General features: G+C 33.9%; 3 protein-coding genes across 5 annotated transcripts; all 3 read right to left on the bottom strand.

Moving 5' to 3' along the window:
- Window positions 1–1,254: 1,254 nt before the first annotated feature.
- Window positions 1,255–6,310, bottom strand: LOC21389080 (acyl-protein thioesterase 2). Of its 3 annotated transcripts, none has more exons than XM_024174747.1 (10): window positions 6,142–6,310; window positions 5,333–5,431; window positions 5,060–5,174; window positions 3,921–3,957; window positions 3,719–3,788; window positions 3,459–3,563; window positions 2,701–2,851; window positions 2,513–2,595; window positions 1,685–1,778; window positions 1,255–1,585 (listed from the first exon to the last, which is right to left on the bottom strand). In XM_024174747.1, exons 2-10 carry the CDS (start codon window positions 5,361–5,363, stop codon window positions 1,495–1,497), a joined length of 777 nt encoding a protein of 258 aa, XP_024030515.1. In that variant the 5' UTR covers window positions 5,364–5,431; window positions 6,142–6,310; the 3' UTR covers window positions 1,255–1,494. The 3 variants fall into 3 exon arrangements, with proteins under 3 accessions (XP_024030515.1, XP_024030513.1, XP_024030514.1); XM_024174745.1 differs by having other exon boundaries at window positions 6,146–6,310; XM_024174746.1 differs by lacking the exon at window positions 6,142–6,310 and adding an exon at window positions 5,556–5,836.
- A 5,906-nt stretch (window positions 6,311–12,216) lies between these two features.
- On the bottom strand, window positions 12,217–13,182 carry LOC21389079. Its single transcript, XM_010112047.2, has one exon. It carries the CDS (start codon window positions 13,180–13,182, stop codon window positions 12,217–12,219), a length of 966 nt encoding a protein of 321 aa, XP_010110349.2.
- Window positions 13,183–13,819: 637 nt separating this feature from the next.
- On the bottom strand, window positions 13,820–15,590 carry LOC21389078 (cytochrome c oxidase subunit 5b-2, mitochondrial). Its single transcript, XM_010112046.2, has 6 exons — window positions 15,312–15,590; window positions 14,978–15,060; window positions 14,805–14,855; window positions 14,348–14,414; window positions 14,176–14,255; window positions 13,820–14,079 (listed from the first exon to the last, which is right to left on the bottom strand). The coding sequence occupies exons 1-6, from the start codon at window positions 15,490–15,492 to the stop codon at window positions 14,020–14,022; spliced, it is 522 nt and encodes a 173-aa protein (XP_010110348.1). The 5' UTR covers window positions 15,493–15,590; the 3' UTR covers window positions 13,820–14,019.
- Between the last annotated feature and the right edge of the window lie 1,006 nt (window positions 15,591–16,596).

Raw genomic sequence — 16,596 nt, 5'->3', positions numbered from 1 at the left:
GTGTTTTTTTTTTTTTTTTTTTTTTTTTTTTTTTTGTATTTCCATGCTCTATTGTCGAGTTTGTCATTTAATGGAGTTTTGTATTAGAAGAATTTAGGAGAATTACTCAAGCATGGGACCGACAAGGAAAGCGAAATAGTGAGTTAGATATTGGGCTATACTTGTTGACTCCAAGGTTGCTTGTTGATTCAAATGTTTATTTATTTATTTATGGATACCTCTTGAACTTTTTAAATTTGACAATTTAGTTATTCTTTTTTTTTTCTTAACAATTGACCCTTTAACTTTTAAATTTTTGCAATTAAACCCTAATTAGAAATGAGGCCTTTTCTTTTGACGATTTTGATCGTATGACGTGCATGTGAGCATTTATAGAGGGTAATGAAACTCACTTCTCATCTTATTTGTTCGATTCAAAGTTGTTTAATGTGTTTGAATATAATTAGATGTGATAAATAACTCTTAATTTTTAAGGGTTATTATCCTCAATAGACTCTATAAGAGTGAAAAATGACTTTTGTTACTCTCAACAGATGCTCACATTCACTTCATGTGATTAGTTTGTCAAAAAAGTAAATGTTATTTTCAATTGAATCTTAATTGTAAAAATTTTTAAGTTGGAGTCAATTGTCAAGAAAAAAGAATAAGAACTAAATTATCAAATTCAAAAAGTTTAAGAAGTATCCGTAAAAAAAGTCATTTTTTTAATAGAAAAAAAGCCAACAGTTGAATAGTCAAAGCTCCTGTTTGGTTTATTAATTTGAATTTTGTTAGTTTGAACTTTTTAATTTGAACAGAAAAATTCAAATTGTGTGGTTTAAATTGTAGTTTGAAATGATGTTTAGATGTGTAGTTAAAGTTTTAATTTGAACAGTGAATAAAATTTGAATTTGTGTTTGGTAAGTGTAAAAAGCAGAAATAATGGACACTTTTTATTGTTTAAAAATGATTTGAGCGGTTGAACTTGAAGGGTAGCTAAATTCTACGTTAGGCCGTTTAACTCAAATATGCTTATCAAACGTCAGTTCAAACTGTGCTTACTGTTCAAACTAAATTAAACTAAACTAAACTAGTAAAACAAACAGAGCCTTTAAGTCTTTGGTTTTGATTCATTAAAAAAAAAAAATCTCTGGTCTTTTAAGTAAAATAACCAGCAGTCAGAAGAAAGATATGAAGTTTGAGGTCTTGGCACTTGCTATTCAATGAAAAAGATACCAAAATTCGTTGTATACCCCATGTGAACACCAAATTATCTGATATTCGAAATCTGAAATAACATATTACAAGGTAAAACTTATTATTATTGGAACAACAAAATTTAGTAGATGTGAAGAGAGAGAGAGAGAGAGAGAGAGAGAGACGGTAGAAGAGATGAGACGGCTTTATACAAGCTCAAGCCATGCTGCTACATTTCACTATGCCGCAATACCCATATCCATATCTATTATATAGTCTCGTATAGTTATGCTAACCGTTAAAGATCATCTTTTTCTTCTAGTAAGCTCGGGACCCCTCAAGCCCCAAAGTTACTGTTAGCCAATTACAAACTTCGTCAGTCTCCTCAGGGATTGTGTAGTGTCCCATCCTGCATTTTGGAATCAAACTTTGAGCATGACATTGCAACTGAGGAACAAATAGCCAAATATTAAAGAGTATTTTGAAGGCGGAGAAATCATGGACTTACGCGTTGTAGGTTCTAAACGTTAGATTTCGAAATCCTGCCGAGGACAAGGCCTGAGCAGATTTCTGTCCGAGCTGATAGGCGACCACATCATCAACTGAAAGAATTATACAAATTAGTTGAAGGCAATGAATTCAAGTACGAGTTCATCTTAGAACAGGGCCTCTTTGACATTTGAAGCACATGCAGTGATAAGGCGCACTCTAGTTGGAGTAACGAGAGTTGCCTTGATACTTACCAATCTTTTATCTTTGGCCTCTTACAAACAATGGTTAACTGAAATAAAATTGAAAAACAAACTTTTTGGGGATCTTCTAAGAAAACCCAGGTTCAAAGCTTAACAACTGGGCATTTTAACTTTAGCCTAAAGTAGGCATTCCACTCAGCAACATCAAAGAAGAAAAAGGAAACAATTCCATGAGCATCAAAACCGTGAATAATCACTCAAGACACTCCTTTAGAAGCACCATCTGCCAAGACCATACTTGTGCTAAAATTATTCTGAATTTATACAAAGTGTGAGGCCAGATACTAATGTTTTGGGATCAAAGCAGCAAGAGATAAAGCAGTCCTGAACAAGATAGAGTTCTTATATGCATTAAGGAATGTTCTCTGACGTAAAGACGTTTGGTTGTGTAACACATGCAAAGCATGGAGTTATATATCAAGTTACACTCATTTATATACGTCTACAACAAATATATATCCACGACTGATGATAGCATTCATAACCGCAGCAGTTCTTGCAATTACAGCATGACCCAAAAATGGACTTGTAAAAGCAAACAGCAAACTCATGTATAGCATAATATATAAGAAAACATGAATTACCTAAGCCATGGCACATCAAAATGGGAACAGATGCTGCGCGCCTTGCAGCCTCCAGTGAACCCTCCATCTGATTCCTCAAGGTTCTACAACACAGTTGAAAAAGAAGTCAATGTTTTGTATGATAGCAGTGTGTAGAAGTTGTTTCTTGTGCAGATTATGTATTTGTGCGTGTAGGACAGAAGCTGAACCTTGAGCCTGGAAGCCAGCCACTTAGACCAACAATTGCACTTAGGTCGACTGGATACAAGTTTCCATTACCAAATTTCCCAAGAACACGGCAGGTTGTGGAGTAGAGGGCTGTTGCTGCACCCATGCTGAAGCCCCCAATACCAAGTTTGACTGTTCATAATGAAAAACCTACGTAAGTTACCCCTAAAAATAATTGCAACTAAGAAGTCTCTGCTTAACATATATGAAGCACAGATACAAGTTATCATTAGCCTCAAGTCCTCAACAGATTTCTAAATATCCATAAATCAGCATCTTATACCTAGTCTAACCATAAGTCAAACATTATAATGATTTTGACTACATATTTCTCCTAATCCTCGTAAACTAGATAAAAAGGTCAGAAATGTTATGTATCAGGATGAAGATCAGGTGGGACTATGTAGGCCAGGTTAGGAGCGGCGTTGCTCGAAAACTACAACCGGAGAAAAATAAAAGGAGGTACTGAAGAGAAAAATCTACATGCATGACATGAAAGCTGTGGACAGTATGTTCAAAGAAGTTCTATCATTCTTTTTTAAATTCATTTTCTCTTCAAGGGAAAAATTCAAAAGCCACAGGTAAGTTATCTGAAAACCTCAAACTCTATCTTTTTTCCATATCTGAAGATTATACCCATGTGCATATATCTCATTTATCTTCTGTTAAACTCTTTGGTCGACATATTCATTAGAAAGTCAAGATAAGAGTTTCAAAAGCTCCCAAGGGAGAAACATACTGCCAGCGGGTTCTGTCGATAAAAGATTTGCGACATGCGCAGCTGAAGCATCTAACCCCTCCAAATCGTCAGGGGCATCTTCTGAAATATCGCCCACATCAAACCCTGTTGTGGATCACTCAAATATTTCAGCATGCTCTACAGGGATACATTAGAACAAAAAATTTGAATCAACATGAAACTTTTGGGATTTAAGATTGAATAACTTGTCTTTTCGAGCATAGAGTGCTTATATAACAAACTGCTAGAACAAATCTTACAAGCTGTGCAAGAGAATCCACCAAATAATGCTACTGGGCGAGTAGGAGCAGTAGGACAAATCCACTTAATCTGCACCATGAATTTCAATAAAAACGGACAACTAATCAGATGAACCATGTACTGGTTATTAACTAGGACTGCTCAAAATGAATGTTGCATGAGCAGATAACAGCAACCAAGAAACTTAAAAACCATCCTTACATTTGAAAGAGGAAGGGTTTCCAAAAGCTGCGACCAGCTGCAGAGAAACCACAAGATGGGAATATTCAGCTCAGTCAAAAACAGTTATCCTAAGCCTTTTCAACAGAGCTCAAGCACATACTGAAATAACTATATTAAGAATCCAACTATGAAAATGGGTTCCGTTAAACTCCAAGAAGAAAACGATACAATACTACAAATGAAAAATAAGTTAAATGCTTTTTTTTTATTTATTTATTTTATTTTTTAGAAAATTTGATTTGGGGACCACTCTCAAAGTTGATAATGGACTTAGGAGCTTAAACATAGTATTAAAAAAAAGAAGGGAATTAATAACTTCAGCAATAGTACATGTATAGCATTAATGTATAGTATACTTTTGTTTTCAAGTACTACGGTTAAAGGACAACCAAACTAGTGAACTAGTGGTCCCCTATTGTAGGCTCTATGCCATATACATATCCTGGATCCGAGGCTTCCACAACATAACCTGGAATCAAATGATAAGATGGAAGAAAGAGACAACAAATCATTTTTTTTACTTCACGGCAGCAATCCTCATTCCCATCAAATCAATTAGTTTGAGAATCTTCTAAAAAGGAAATAAGAGTTCTAGAATTTAACTAAAGAACAAACTTCTCCACCAGAAGCAGACAAGATATTGACATTCTCTCCGTTTTTTTTTTATGTTGCAACAAAAGAAGTCCACCACCCTCATAAAAGGCAGATGCCCATGTGAAAGAAAAATAATGAATTCATACTTAGTCATGAAATCTACAAAGGGGGGAGGAATATCATATTCATAATCATGTCGATCAATATTAGTAAAACCCAACATTTTCTATCTCAAACTGTTGATCCATGCACGTCCAGAGAAACCATGACTGAGTAACAAATAACAGTTCCTTTGCATTTATAAAGTTAACATGACTAGATAGGATCTCAATATGCCTAAAAATTTACTCCTGGGGCTTCGTAGCTATAGCTCGACGTGAGACTACAATTGTCATTGATAACTGGCTCACAAGAACTAAGTTTTACTAACAAAGAAAGTAAGAAACTCATCACTTGGTAATTCACAATTTTAATCGTCACTGTCAACAATGACAAACCAAACAAAAGAAAACATTTATTAATACCTTGAGCCCTTGTCACCAAGGCCATGAAGCCAAACTATAGTTGCCTGGTGTTTCCCTTTAGGCCTGACCACATGTGTTCTTCCAAACTCAAATGTCCTTCTAGCACTTCTACTACCTGTTTTGCCATTCCAAAACACATGGGACACAAATGTGAAATGAGGAAGAAACTGGCCATAACGAACAGATTAGTCTTTAGTGGTAAAGATATATAATTCATACATACAAAAGCATAAGTTTAAATAAAAGGGTTGTGAAAGGTAGGGGATAACTAACCAGAACCGCTACTAGGATTATTGTAGCTCATTATTCTTCAACCCAAATATATAGAATAAACAATCCTTTTGTTGCAAACAAAACGATTGTGGTGAGTTCCTGCAAATGCAATGAAGAGAACTGAATATTTCCACGTCTATTTATACTTGTAATGGAGGATGAAAATAAAATAACAAAAGCCCATGAATCTATCTCAATCTATATAAGTCACATCAAGGCTTACCCCAGTTATGAAATATCCTAAAAAATAATGAGAAAATGAAAGGCACCCATGAAAAGGAGAAAGGACAGGGGGCGAAAGCAGAGAGTCTTTTTTATGAGCAAAGAATCCCGCAACAATTTAACGGAGAAAAATGAGTTATAAGCCACAAGTCTGAGCTTCCAAATGCACACAGATTGAGAAAGAGAGAATCTATGCTTGTGGACACTGGGCAAAGTAAAAGCACTTCAACTACAGCAACCCAAGAATATAACAATAAATAATCTACATTTAAAGCCACTATATATATTTTATTTTTTGCTCACAGAAGAATAAAATAGCTGCTTTATAGCTGTTTTCATGAATAATATAGTGATGGTTCTTTCTGGTTATAAACTATTTTATTATTATTATTATTGTTGACAGCTAGCTGACTAGCTAGAGAAAACCAGAAGTTGAGGAGTTTATGGGGTAAATGAGGCAATAAAACGGCATCATGGAATTTCAAAAAAGGAAAATATCGGAATAAAAATAAATAATTTATATGGTATTTATAACATATGGAAGTCACAGAGAAAGAGAAGTGGGGTTTTAAGGCTTTTTTTCGTACCAACCTGGTGTGGTGTGGAACCAAACTAGAAAGAATATTAGGCTATTCTCTTTTCTTCTCTCTCTCTTCTTTTTTTTTTTTTCCTTTTGTTTGTTCATACAGCCTCGCTTCAAGGGGACCCCAACAGCAAGAAGCCAAGAACGAAAGAGTAAAGCTAGAAACAACAGCAAACAAGAGGAAAGCAAGAAAGTCCAAAAGACAAATTGGTCAAAATAATTTTGCATTTATAAATAGGAGAGAGAGACAAATAATTAGTGCATGAGTCTGAATTTTTATGTCTTATTCTTAGTTAATATTTTTTTATTAATATATAATATGTTAGATTCATTTTTTGCAATTATTTTATCAAGCTAAATTAATAGACTATGAAAGCATATAAAATTAATATCGCGGTTTGGTAACATCATTTTTTGCAATTATTTTATCAAGCTAAATTAATAGACTATGAAAGCAATAAATAAATAGGCATATAAAATTAATATCGCGGTTTGGTAACACCTATATCCGCGAGACACGCTCAGACATCGAATCATCCACTAATTCTCAACGATTACAAATACCAATCGAACTTTATACAACTAAAGACTCTCTCTTCAAATCATCTTCTCCCAAAGATTACAGATTCTTCTCCAGAAAAACGTTAATGGAAATTTCTCAAAATATTATGCGTAAAAACCAAAAAACTCACAAAAATGAATGATCTTTGAGTTCTATAGAACTTTAATTTCTTATCTTTACGGCACAATCCAATTCTATTACCATATTATCTCCACGTTGCTTTATTCATCATGTTGGCTCCATGTGAATATCATCACCTAATGCAAGCCTTATTTGAATTCCACATATCTTGACAAAGTCAAGTCTTCAAAGTTCAAACAATTTCAAACCCAATTTATCATATTATCCTCACGTGCAAACCATCAAGAGAGCAATCCGATTTACTCTTCAATTATGGTCACACTAACTTCAATCCCAAGTTCAATTCAAATTCCAACACTCATCCCAAGTTTATTTGCTGCTATCATGCCTCCACGAGATCCTCTCTATTTGGATAAGCCCCAACTTGAATTAATCACTTCTTTGCTGCAACCTTTCAAAATTCAGACCATATTCTCACTAAATCGGCCGTCAGCTTTATCTCCTTTTTAAATCCGGACATGGCTCTGCAGCAACTTGAATTCAAATATAACTCAAATTCCAAAATTAAATCAAGTCAAATCTGCCGCAACAATTCGGATAAAATCGAATTCAAATACTCTGTAAAAATCTCTGCTCCAAGTTTGCTACGAAACTGATTCTTAACCGAATACGCACTAAGACATCTTCAACCTATTTTTGAATTTTTTACAGACTGTTGTCAAATCATGCCAATTAGACAAAATACTTAACATAATAAAATTAAGAGTAATAAGTAAAAATTCAGACTCATATACCTTAAAATAAATACAACAATTTTCTTTTATATAATATAAATAAATGTAATTATCTTTTTTTTTTATTGGTACATCTAACAAATACAATATTTCCTTTACCAGACCAATGTGCACTTCATATTTCTCCATTGAAAATTTTAAGATTTTTATCTTACCTTGTAATTGATAAGAGTAGGTCTTATTTATATAAAATTTATATGTGAAACTCAGTCGATATAAATTAAGATGATTAGACGCTCATTTCAATAAAAAATAATAATGAACACTCATATTTAGTATTTTTTTTAAAAATCATGTGTTGAGACATTTTTCATAAGAGTGGCTTTATTTGTCTTGATGAGAATTTCTTTATTATGTGGACAAATTCCTATCTGAACAAACAGAATTTTTCTTCCCATAATGAAATAAGATTGTCATATGACAAGTTTCAAACCCAGATTGCCACTTGGCATTGTTTTGGAAATAAAAAAATAAAATAAAATTAGAAAGTATAGATGTTAAAGAAAAAAAAAATCTAGAGAATGGACACCGCGTTTTTTGCAACATCCAACTTTACAAAGAGAAAAGAAGAAGTTTCTTTCGTCTGAAATGAGAAAAAGAGGAATAGCTTTTCCAATTTGGCCTCATCTTATATTATCAAGAGATGTGAAGACCATATTTGGTGGTCCAAAATTGTCGCAAATATGAACATTATGGTTTCTTCCACAGCCCCCAAAAAAAAAATATATATATATATATATTGATTATTTTTGTGTGGACTTATTTGTAGAGTACTTTTAAAACAAGAATTAGTTAAGAATGATCATACATTATAGCAACAATTATCTTATCTAGTTTGGGAGTTGAGAAGGATGCTTGGCTCCTTTATCTCTTTTTGATATTTTTACTAGTAGTGTGTAAATGCATGAACCTTTCACACTAAACGTACGAATATTGATCCCTTTCCAAGAAATTGTCTAATGTGCGATGAAATATGCATTAAAGACTTAATCTTTAATCTTTAATTAACTTTAAAGTGTCGCTTTTAAGTTGTCAACTCTTCACGTGCCCTACTCCAAATGAAAATTATTAAGGTCGGTAATCCAGGTAGCGACTCAATAATACGACTCAAAACTCATATAAAATTAACAGATTTGAGTTTATTATAAATGAGTTTGGGTCATAATCGGGTTGATACGATTAACACGATTAATAAATAAGTTATGTTAGTGTTGACCCCCTAACACGAATTGACACAATTAATTATATGTGTCATTTACAATCTAATGATATGTGATATAACATGAAAGTTTATATGACATATTAAATACAAATAATGTGAATTTTAATATTTGTAGGTAAAATTCATTTATTTTTCTTATTAAACATATATATAAGATAAAAGTTCATTCCCATTATCGAGTGCCTTTTGGAATAATATTAAAGGGTGGGAACTAATTAATAAGACTCTGTGCATTGCTATACCGAAATGGAGAACCCGTAGTAGTTAAACATATATATAAGATAAAAGTTCATTCCCATTATCGAGTGCCTTTTGGAATAATATTAAAGGGTGGGAACTAATTAATAAGACTCTGTGCATTGCTATACCGAAATGGAGAACCCGTAGTAGTTAAACATATATATAAGATAAAAGTTCATTCCCATTATCGAGTGCCTTTTGGAATAATATTAAAGGGTGGGAACTAATTAATAAGACTCTGTGCATTGCTATACCGAAATGGAGAACCCGTAGTAGTTAAACATATATATAAGATAAAAGTTCATTCCCATTATCGAGTGCCTTTTGGAATAATATTAAAGGGTGGGAACTAATTAATAAGACTCTGTGCATTGCTATACCGAAATGGAGAACCCGTAGTAGTTAAACATATATATAAGATAAAAGTTCATTCCCATTATCGAGTGCCTTTTGGGTGGAAACTAATTAATGATCCCGTTTATTTCGCTGATTCGAGTTTAGAATTTGAGTTTCGCTACAGTAAAAAGCTCTCATAAACAATCACATCTAACTTTTTTGCTACAGTAAAAAGCTCCACATAAAATCACATCTTAACTCGATTTAAAAACTCAAATCAGCGAACTAAATGGACCCGACTCAGTGCATTGCTTTCTATAGCATATATATATATATATTCAACATATTATAAACAACATTATGATGCGCTGCTTTTGCATATGGCATTAATTAATAAGTTTGAAATACTATAATAAGTTCAAAAATGGAGATTAGACAAAAAGTTTATGATTTTATACGATGTGTCGGGCATTTTTGGGAATTTTAAATAATTTTAGATTCCACATGTACATGATGTTTCTTTGCTTTTTGCAGGTCTCCAAAACTCTCGTCCAGGCTCAATTTCTATGTGCTAACTAGATTTATAGCCACATGAAAGTTTATATGACATATTAAATACAAATAATGTGAATTTTAATATTTGTAGGTAAAATTCATTTATTTTTCTTAAAGGAAAACATAAATTGATCAATAAATATGTTAAACATGTATTGATTGTTTTAAATAAGTCATTATTATATTAGTTATTTATTCAATATATTAATTTAAACGGGTTATACGATTTGACACGATTAACACGATTAATAAATAGATCGTATTTAGATTAACATTTTTAACACGTTTAATAAATATATCGTGTTTAAATTAATATTTTATGACCCACTAATACGAATTACCACCTCTAAGAATTATAGAGAATCCATTATATATATATATATATATACCGAAATGGAGAACCCGGAGTAGTTAAACATATATATAAGATAAAAAGTTCATTCCCATTATCGAGTGCCTTTTGGAATAATATTAAAGGGTGGGAACTAATTAATAAGACTCTGTGCATTGCTATACCGAAATGGAGAACCCGTAGTAGTTAAACATATATATAAGATAAAAGTTCATTCCCATTATCGAGTGCCTTTTGGAATAATATTAAAGGGTGGGAACTAATTAATGGTTCCGTTCATTTCGCCGATTCGAGTTTAGAATTTGAGTTTCGCTACAGTAAAAAGCTCTTATAAACAATCACATCTAACTTTTTTGCTACAGTAAAAAGTTCTCACATAAAATCACATCTTAACTCGAATTAAAAATTCGAATCAGCGAACTAAATGGACCCGACTCAGTGCATTGCTTTCTATAGCATATATATATATTCAACATATTATAAACAACATTATGATGCGCTGCTTTTGCATATGGCATTAATTAATAAGTTTGAAATACTATAATAAGTTCAAAAATGGAGATTAGACAAAAAGTTTATGATTTTATACGATGTGTCGGGCATTTTTGGGAATTTTAAATAATTTATAGATTCCACATGTACATGATGTTTCTTTGCTTTTTGCAGGTCTCCAAAACTCTCGTCCAGGCTCAATTTCTATGTGCTAACTAGCTTTATAGCCTTTTATTAGTTTATTTAAGTTTAATATCGTCCAACAATACCAGAAGCTTATAACGTGATTCATTTACAAATGAATAAAAGGGAATCGTGTATGGTTTTAACTAGGGCTCTAGGATTTTTTCCGTACACACATGCATGCAAAGACAGAGTTGGGAATAAATATTTATATATATGTTTAGATACAAGAATATAATATATCAAAAATGCAACTTCGAAGGATTGTTATGACATTTCCGAAGACGGTGAGAGCACCATGCATATATACATATATATATATATATATCGGTGTGCATAATTTCACCAAATATATACATACATACATTAGTGTATATATATAAATACACACACGCATATATATATATATATGTGTGTGCGCGCGCATAATATATACATCATTTACATATGAAAGCTGCAGTCACCATGAACGTTTAAAGAAAAAATCTCCATGATCACTAGTACCTAAAATGTCATTTGTATATAATATGTGAGTTTTAATGTTCTAAGACCACTCTTTTTTTATAAAAACAAAAATAAAAGTAAAAATCCTTTGAATTTTAATTACAATGGGCCAATAGTGATTTGCTCAAGGAATCTATGCATGCAGCTGTTTTCTTAATTCTTTTCCCAGCTGGCTATAAGCCATTCTTTCTCGTTTTTATAAGCATTTGTTGTTTGCATCTCTCAATTTTCTTTCCAAACTCCCACTAATTTATCTAATTAAGTATCATATACATGTTTATCATTTTTCTCATTTCCCATTAAAACAAAAATATTTCCCATCTCTATTGGAAAAACTGATTTGTGGGAAGATACAGGGGTCTTGAATATTTCCCATGTTTCTGTTGTCGTATACTCACAACCTCGCCATATTTTCTTCTAAATTATTGTCGTGATTATTCATTTTAGTTACAAGACCAATAAAAATGATAATTTAGAATTACTGGTACATTTAAGGTTGTAATTATCGACCTAATCAGTAATCAATCATGATGAGCTTCTTTGAAAATAAGACGATCTCCTTTCACTTTATCTACCAATGAAAACAAAAGCAAGAGGAAGTAAAAGCTACAATTAAGCCAAAAATCAATCATCATGAGCTGGATCCTTTTCAAATCACGATCAATCCAAGGAATTAAAATCTTCAAGCAAATCACATATATTATCTAATGAAAATAGACAAAAAGAAAATGTTTGGAGAAAGGATCATACGCACATGATTAACAAAACTGATATATTCCCACGGGACAAAGTACTAAAGGGCTGGCATCAGCATGATCACAAGAACCATCCAAGTCAGCCAGCTCCATCATCTTCTTCATAAGCACAGAAGCCTTCTCCCGCGCTTTGACCGATCCCCTCACCGAGAGATCAGCCAGCACGCTCGTGAACTCAGGCATCCTCAGCGCATCCCTCATGCACCCCTCGCTCTCGTCGAACAGCCTGATAAGAATCTCCGCTGCTCCTTCCTTGCTCAACATGCACCTCCCTTTCAACACCACCACCATAGAATCCACAATCCCTTCGCTCCTTCTCAGAGCATTAAGTCCCTCGTCGAACTTAGCCAGGAGACACAAGACCGCAAGAGCAGTCCCCGCAAGGTCTTCAGCGCCGTCGGTGCGCTCAGTCACCACTCGCATGAGAGCTGGAACGGCTCCTGATCTGACTGCCAAGGTGGAGTTCCCATGGAAGTGGACAAGCTCGGCTAGAGAGGTAAGGAGGTGATGAGAGGAGGCTGCATGACAGCGAGGCCCCGAGATCGTGTTGACGAGAAGCTGGATTGTGCCTGCCACGCCGAATTTGGCCTTGTTCTTGTCGAGCATTGCCAGGCTGCAGAGTAGAGAGGAAGCCAGCCTGCCGGATTCTGGTGAAGTGTCTGGGGAGGCAATGATGGAATTGAGGTGGGAAATGGTTTTCATGTCGGCGAGCGGCTGCTTGAGGTCAGTGTTTAGGGAGAGGTTGAAGAGGATGGCCAATGAAAGGATTTGGATTATGGAGGAGGGAGACTTGGAGAGGGTTAGGAAGCCTGGGATTGCTTCTTGTGTATGTGCAACCAAGTTCCTGTTTTGAGGATTGACCTTGGTCAGGGAAGCCAGGGCTCGGAGAGCTCTTTCCTGGATTTCATGGTCGTCGGACTGAGCCTCTGACAGATATTGAATGATTCTCTCTGCTGGAACTGATGACATCATTGGAGGGACGACAGTCTCTTCACGGAGTTTGTGGCTACAAAGCTAGCTAGCTCTCATCATTCTTATCAAGAAAAAAGAATGATATTACACAAAGAAGAGACGAAATGAAGGATATTTCCAATGTTCAATAGCTAGATGGTTCTAGACATCATCAACCTCAAGCTCTTGGATTTTTTGTAAGTTGGTGTCTTATTAGAGCATCAAGTTGAATAGTCGATGTTCTCACAGAGGTTGAGAAAAATTATTATTATTTTTTATTTATCAGTTATCACCAGCTATTAAAAAATATTATATATACTCAACTCTCCAATGTCCCTAATTTAATGAATCACATTGACAATGCCGTATATTAAATGAGATGTGCTTGTGTTCTGCCTCTATATTATGGTGTTAAATTTTAATATTCTCTTTTCATTACTTCCAAGGGTCGCCTACAAGTCTTGGAATCACATATAAGAAAGTTCACACGCGCTGAACTTCATCTCTAAAAGCAAATGGTATTATTCCTTTGATAATCCAAATCCTAACTTTTGCAATTATACTTAATAACATGTTAAAGACACCCTAGCCCGTCATGCCTTGGGAAGAAAATGAAATAGATGAGAGATTATATGAAAAATAAAATTGTATAAAGAAATATCAATCTCGTAACCATCAATGATTGCATTATTTCAAGCTGTTGTGAGAAGGCCAAAAATGACTCAAGAGTTACAATGAATGAACAAAACATGAAATTGAATCTAACAACTGCTATACAATATATAGCAGATTGGTTTCCTGATAAATTATTCAAAATTTTATTCCAGCAAAAAGCTCGACAACTCACAAGCCACTTCAATGATGATTGTGATCTCCATGACCATCAGGAGGACCACCAGGACCAACCACTTTGAGCTGCAAAATGTCAATTTTTTGTTCAGTTTATGCAACTATATACATTTACATGTGACAAGGACTGCAAAGGAACTGAGATAGAGAAAAGTCAATTACCATGAAGTGTTGAGAGCAGACTGGGCATTCATGGGGTTTGCCCTTTTCAAGCCAAAACCAAACAACATCATGCTCATCTTCTGCAGTTATTGAACATTAAATTCGATCAACCGATATATTCACTTAGGAACGGACATTAAGAAAAACCATTGTAACAACTATGAAGGCTTACCTCCCTCACCACCTGGGCATCCAACAATTCTCTTATCATAGAAAGACTTAACCACAGCAGGTTCTCCCTAAAAGCCAAATAAAATTAAAAGAATTAACTAATATTAGACATGGATTGAAGATTAGTAATGTCAATTACAGAATTGTTACCACTCATGTACTACCAATAAAATAATAAATAATACTAAAAGTGATTTCTGTTTTGACTTTGTAATTAAGTGAAGATTATGCAACTATTGTTCAAAGGAAAACTTCATACAATTACGAAGAAGCATGATGAAAGTAAGAGACGTTCCTAGCAAGTTCCTTCTCTAAAGAAAACGGTTGTTTCCAACAAGTGATTATTCATTTTTTTTTTCCGTCGAAAGGGATAGTATTGTTTTTTAATTATCATTGACAATTCGAAATTCAAACAGTTGTAACAAATAAAGGTTAGGAGAAATTAAACATTGACCAACCTTGGTACCAAAGGGACCAACTGGATAATTTATCTCAAGAATGTCCCTTCCCTGTACACACAATAAAAAATCATCAAGCGATCCAATCCTGTTCTTAAAATTACTAACAAAACCGAGATATAAACATTCAAAGCCTAATTAATCACGATGTAATATATATATCTATAATCAACCTCGAGCTCGGCCTGTAGTTCCTCGCGCTCGTGGCCGGTAGCAATGGGCATAATATCCTCAACACTCCTCTTGAAAAGTTTATCTGCCAGTGAAGAATATGATCAACCATTTAGCATATGTAACATCGTAAACTTTACTATTGTCCTCTATTTCCAGGCCTCCCGTTGCCTTTCGGAAACCAAAATCCGCTCTTTGCTTTTTTCCTGTCCTTCAGCGGATCGAACAATGAACAAATGTAACCAATATATATAGCTTCCCTCGTTTTCTTGTATCCTACTTTGGCAAATTTTCTCGGCAAACAAACAGATAGGGGGGGAGAAAAGGAAGCAAAACCTGAAGCGGTGGCGGCGAGAGGAGAGGAGAGAGCAGCGGATCGTTGAAACGGCGTCGTGGAGGAGGAGGCAGCGGAGGATACAGAGGTGAGGAAGCGGCGGGAGAGATCGAGAGTAGAGGATCGCCATGGAGCGTTCTGGAGCTGATAAGCTGAGGACAACGATACCACTCGCCTCCACATTTTGCCGGTCTTCTTCTTTCACTTTTGCCCAACCTCCACCTGACCTACCAAATGCAATAAAATGAAATTTTTTTGGTTGAAAAAAAAAAAAATGAAGAAATTGTTGTGCTTTCTTTTTCCTCGCACGCACCTAATAAGTTTTTTTATTTTTTTTTTCGGTTCACTAGTAAGTTTCAAGTTTTCAACTCATTATTATTATTATTTTTATATAAATCAACCCATTAATAATTAATTATTAAAATTTCTGAAGCAGAGTATCACTTTCAGTTTTCATTAATTCAGGGTAACAAAACCATTTCTTTTAATTCTTCAAAGTGAAATGAAAAGCTAAAATTTTTGTTTTACAGCATTTACCAAAGCTCATAATTCATTCCAGTAGAAATTTGTTCGATTATATTTACAAGCAAAAAAGAAAAAAGAAATAGACTAAATCATAACCCATATACATTAGAATCTCATTTATTTCACCGATTTAAATTTTTAATTCGAATTGAATAGGACTTTAATGTAAGAGTTTTTAACTGTAGTAAAAAAATTAAATGTGATTATTTATAAGAATTTTTAACTGTAATAAAATTAAAATTAAAAACTCAAATAAAATTAAAATTAAAAAACTCAAATCAGTAAAATGAATGAAATTTAAATTGACAAAATAATTTTCTTCAAAAAAAAAAAAAAAATTGGCAAAATGAGACCCATGACTTTAAAGTTTTTTTTTATTATTATCATTATATTTTTTTAAATGACGGCAACCAATTCATAACATTCCATTAACTTTCCTTTTAACTTTTTTTTTTCTTTTTACTAATTGAAAAAAGATGAGGATGTGCATGCCACCCGCTTTTGAATTCTACTAACTTAAATCATGTTCATTTTATCGATTCGAGTTTTAATACAGTAAAAAATTCTCAAAAAACAGTCACATTTAATTTTTTTACTATAGTCAAAAACTCACATAAAGTCACATATAGTGGTGGAACTTCAGGTGGTCCCGAAGCCTGAAACTTTTCGGGCTCAGCGGGCAGGCACCTGTCGCCGCCTGTCCACGTAAATTTTTCGGGCTTGGGCAGCCCGAGAAAAAAACATTTCCCGTAGCCCGCCGCC

Source organism: Morus notabilis, unplaced genomic scaffold, assembly GCF_000414095.1.
Source record: "Morus notabilis unplaced genomic scaffold, ASM41409v2 Scaffold1040, whole genome shotgun sequence".
NCBI lineage: Eukaryota > Viridiplantae > Streptophyta > Magnoliopsida > Rosales > Moraceae > Morus > Morus notabilis.
Note: the sequence above shows the minus strand (reverse complement) of the source record. Positions and strands in the feature narration are given on the sequence as shown.

What these genes read in the sequence shown, in the direction of transcription:
- LOC21389080 (XM_024174747.1), bottom strand. Translation starts at nt 5,363, where the DNA reads ATGAGCTACAATAATCCTAGTAGCGGTTCTG. An exon ending in ATCGACAGAACCCGCTGGCA is followed by an intron (nt 2,852 to 3,458) that starts GTATGTTTCTCC and finishes CATTATGAACAG; the next exon opens with TCAAACTTGGTATTGGGGGC. An exon ending in TTTGATGTGCCATGGCTTAG is followed by an intron (nt 1,779 to 2,512) that starts GTAATTCATGTT and finishes TAATTCTTTCAG; the next exon opens with TTGATGATGTGGTCGCCTAT.
- LOC21389079 (XM_010112047.2), bottom strand. Translation starts at nt 13,182, where the DNA reads ATGTCATCAGTTCCAGCAGAGAGAATCATTCAATATCTGTCAGAGGCT.
- LOC21389078 (XM_010112046.2), bottom strand. Translation starts at nt 15,492, where the DNA reads ATGTGGAGGCGAGTGGTATCGTTGTCCTCAGCTTATCAGCTCCAGAAC. An exon ending in ATGCCCAGGTGGTGAGGGAG is followed by an intron (nt 14,256 to 14,347) that starts GTAAGCCTTCAT and finishes CAATAACTGCAG; the next exon opens with AAGATGAGCATGATGTTGTT. An exon ending in TCTGCTCTCAACACTTCATG is followed by an intron (nt 14,080 to 14,175) that starts GTAATTGACTTT and finishes GACATTTTGCAG; the next exon opens with CTCAAAGTGGTTGGTCCTGG.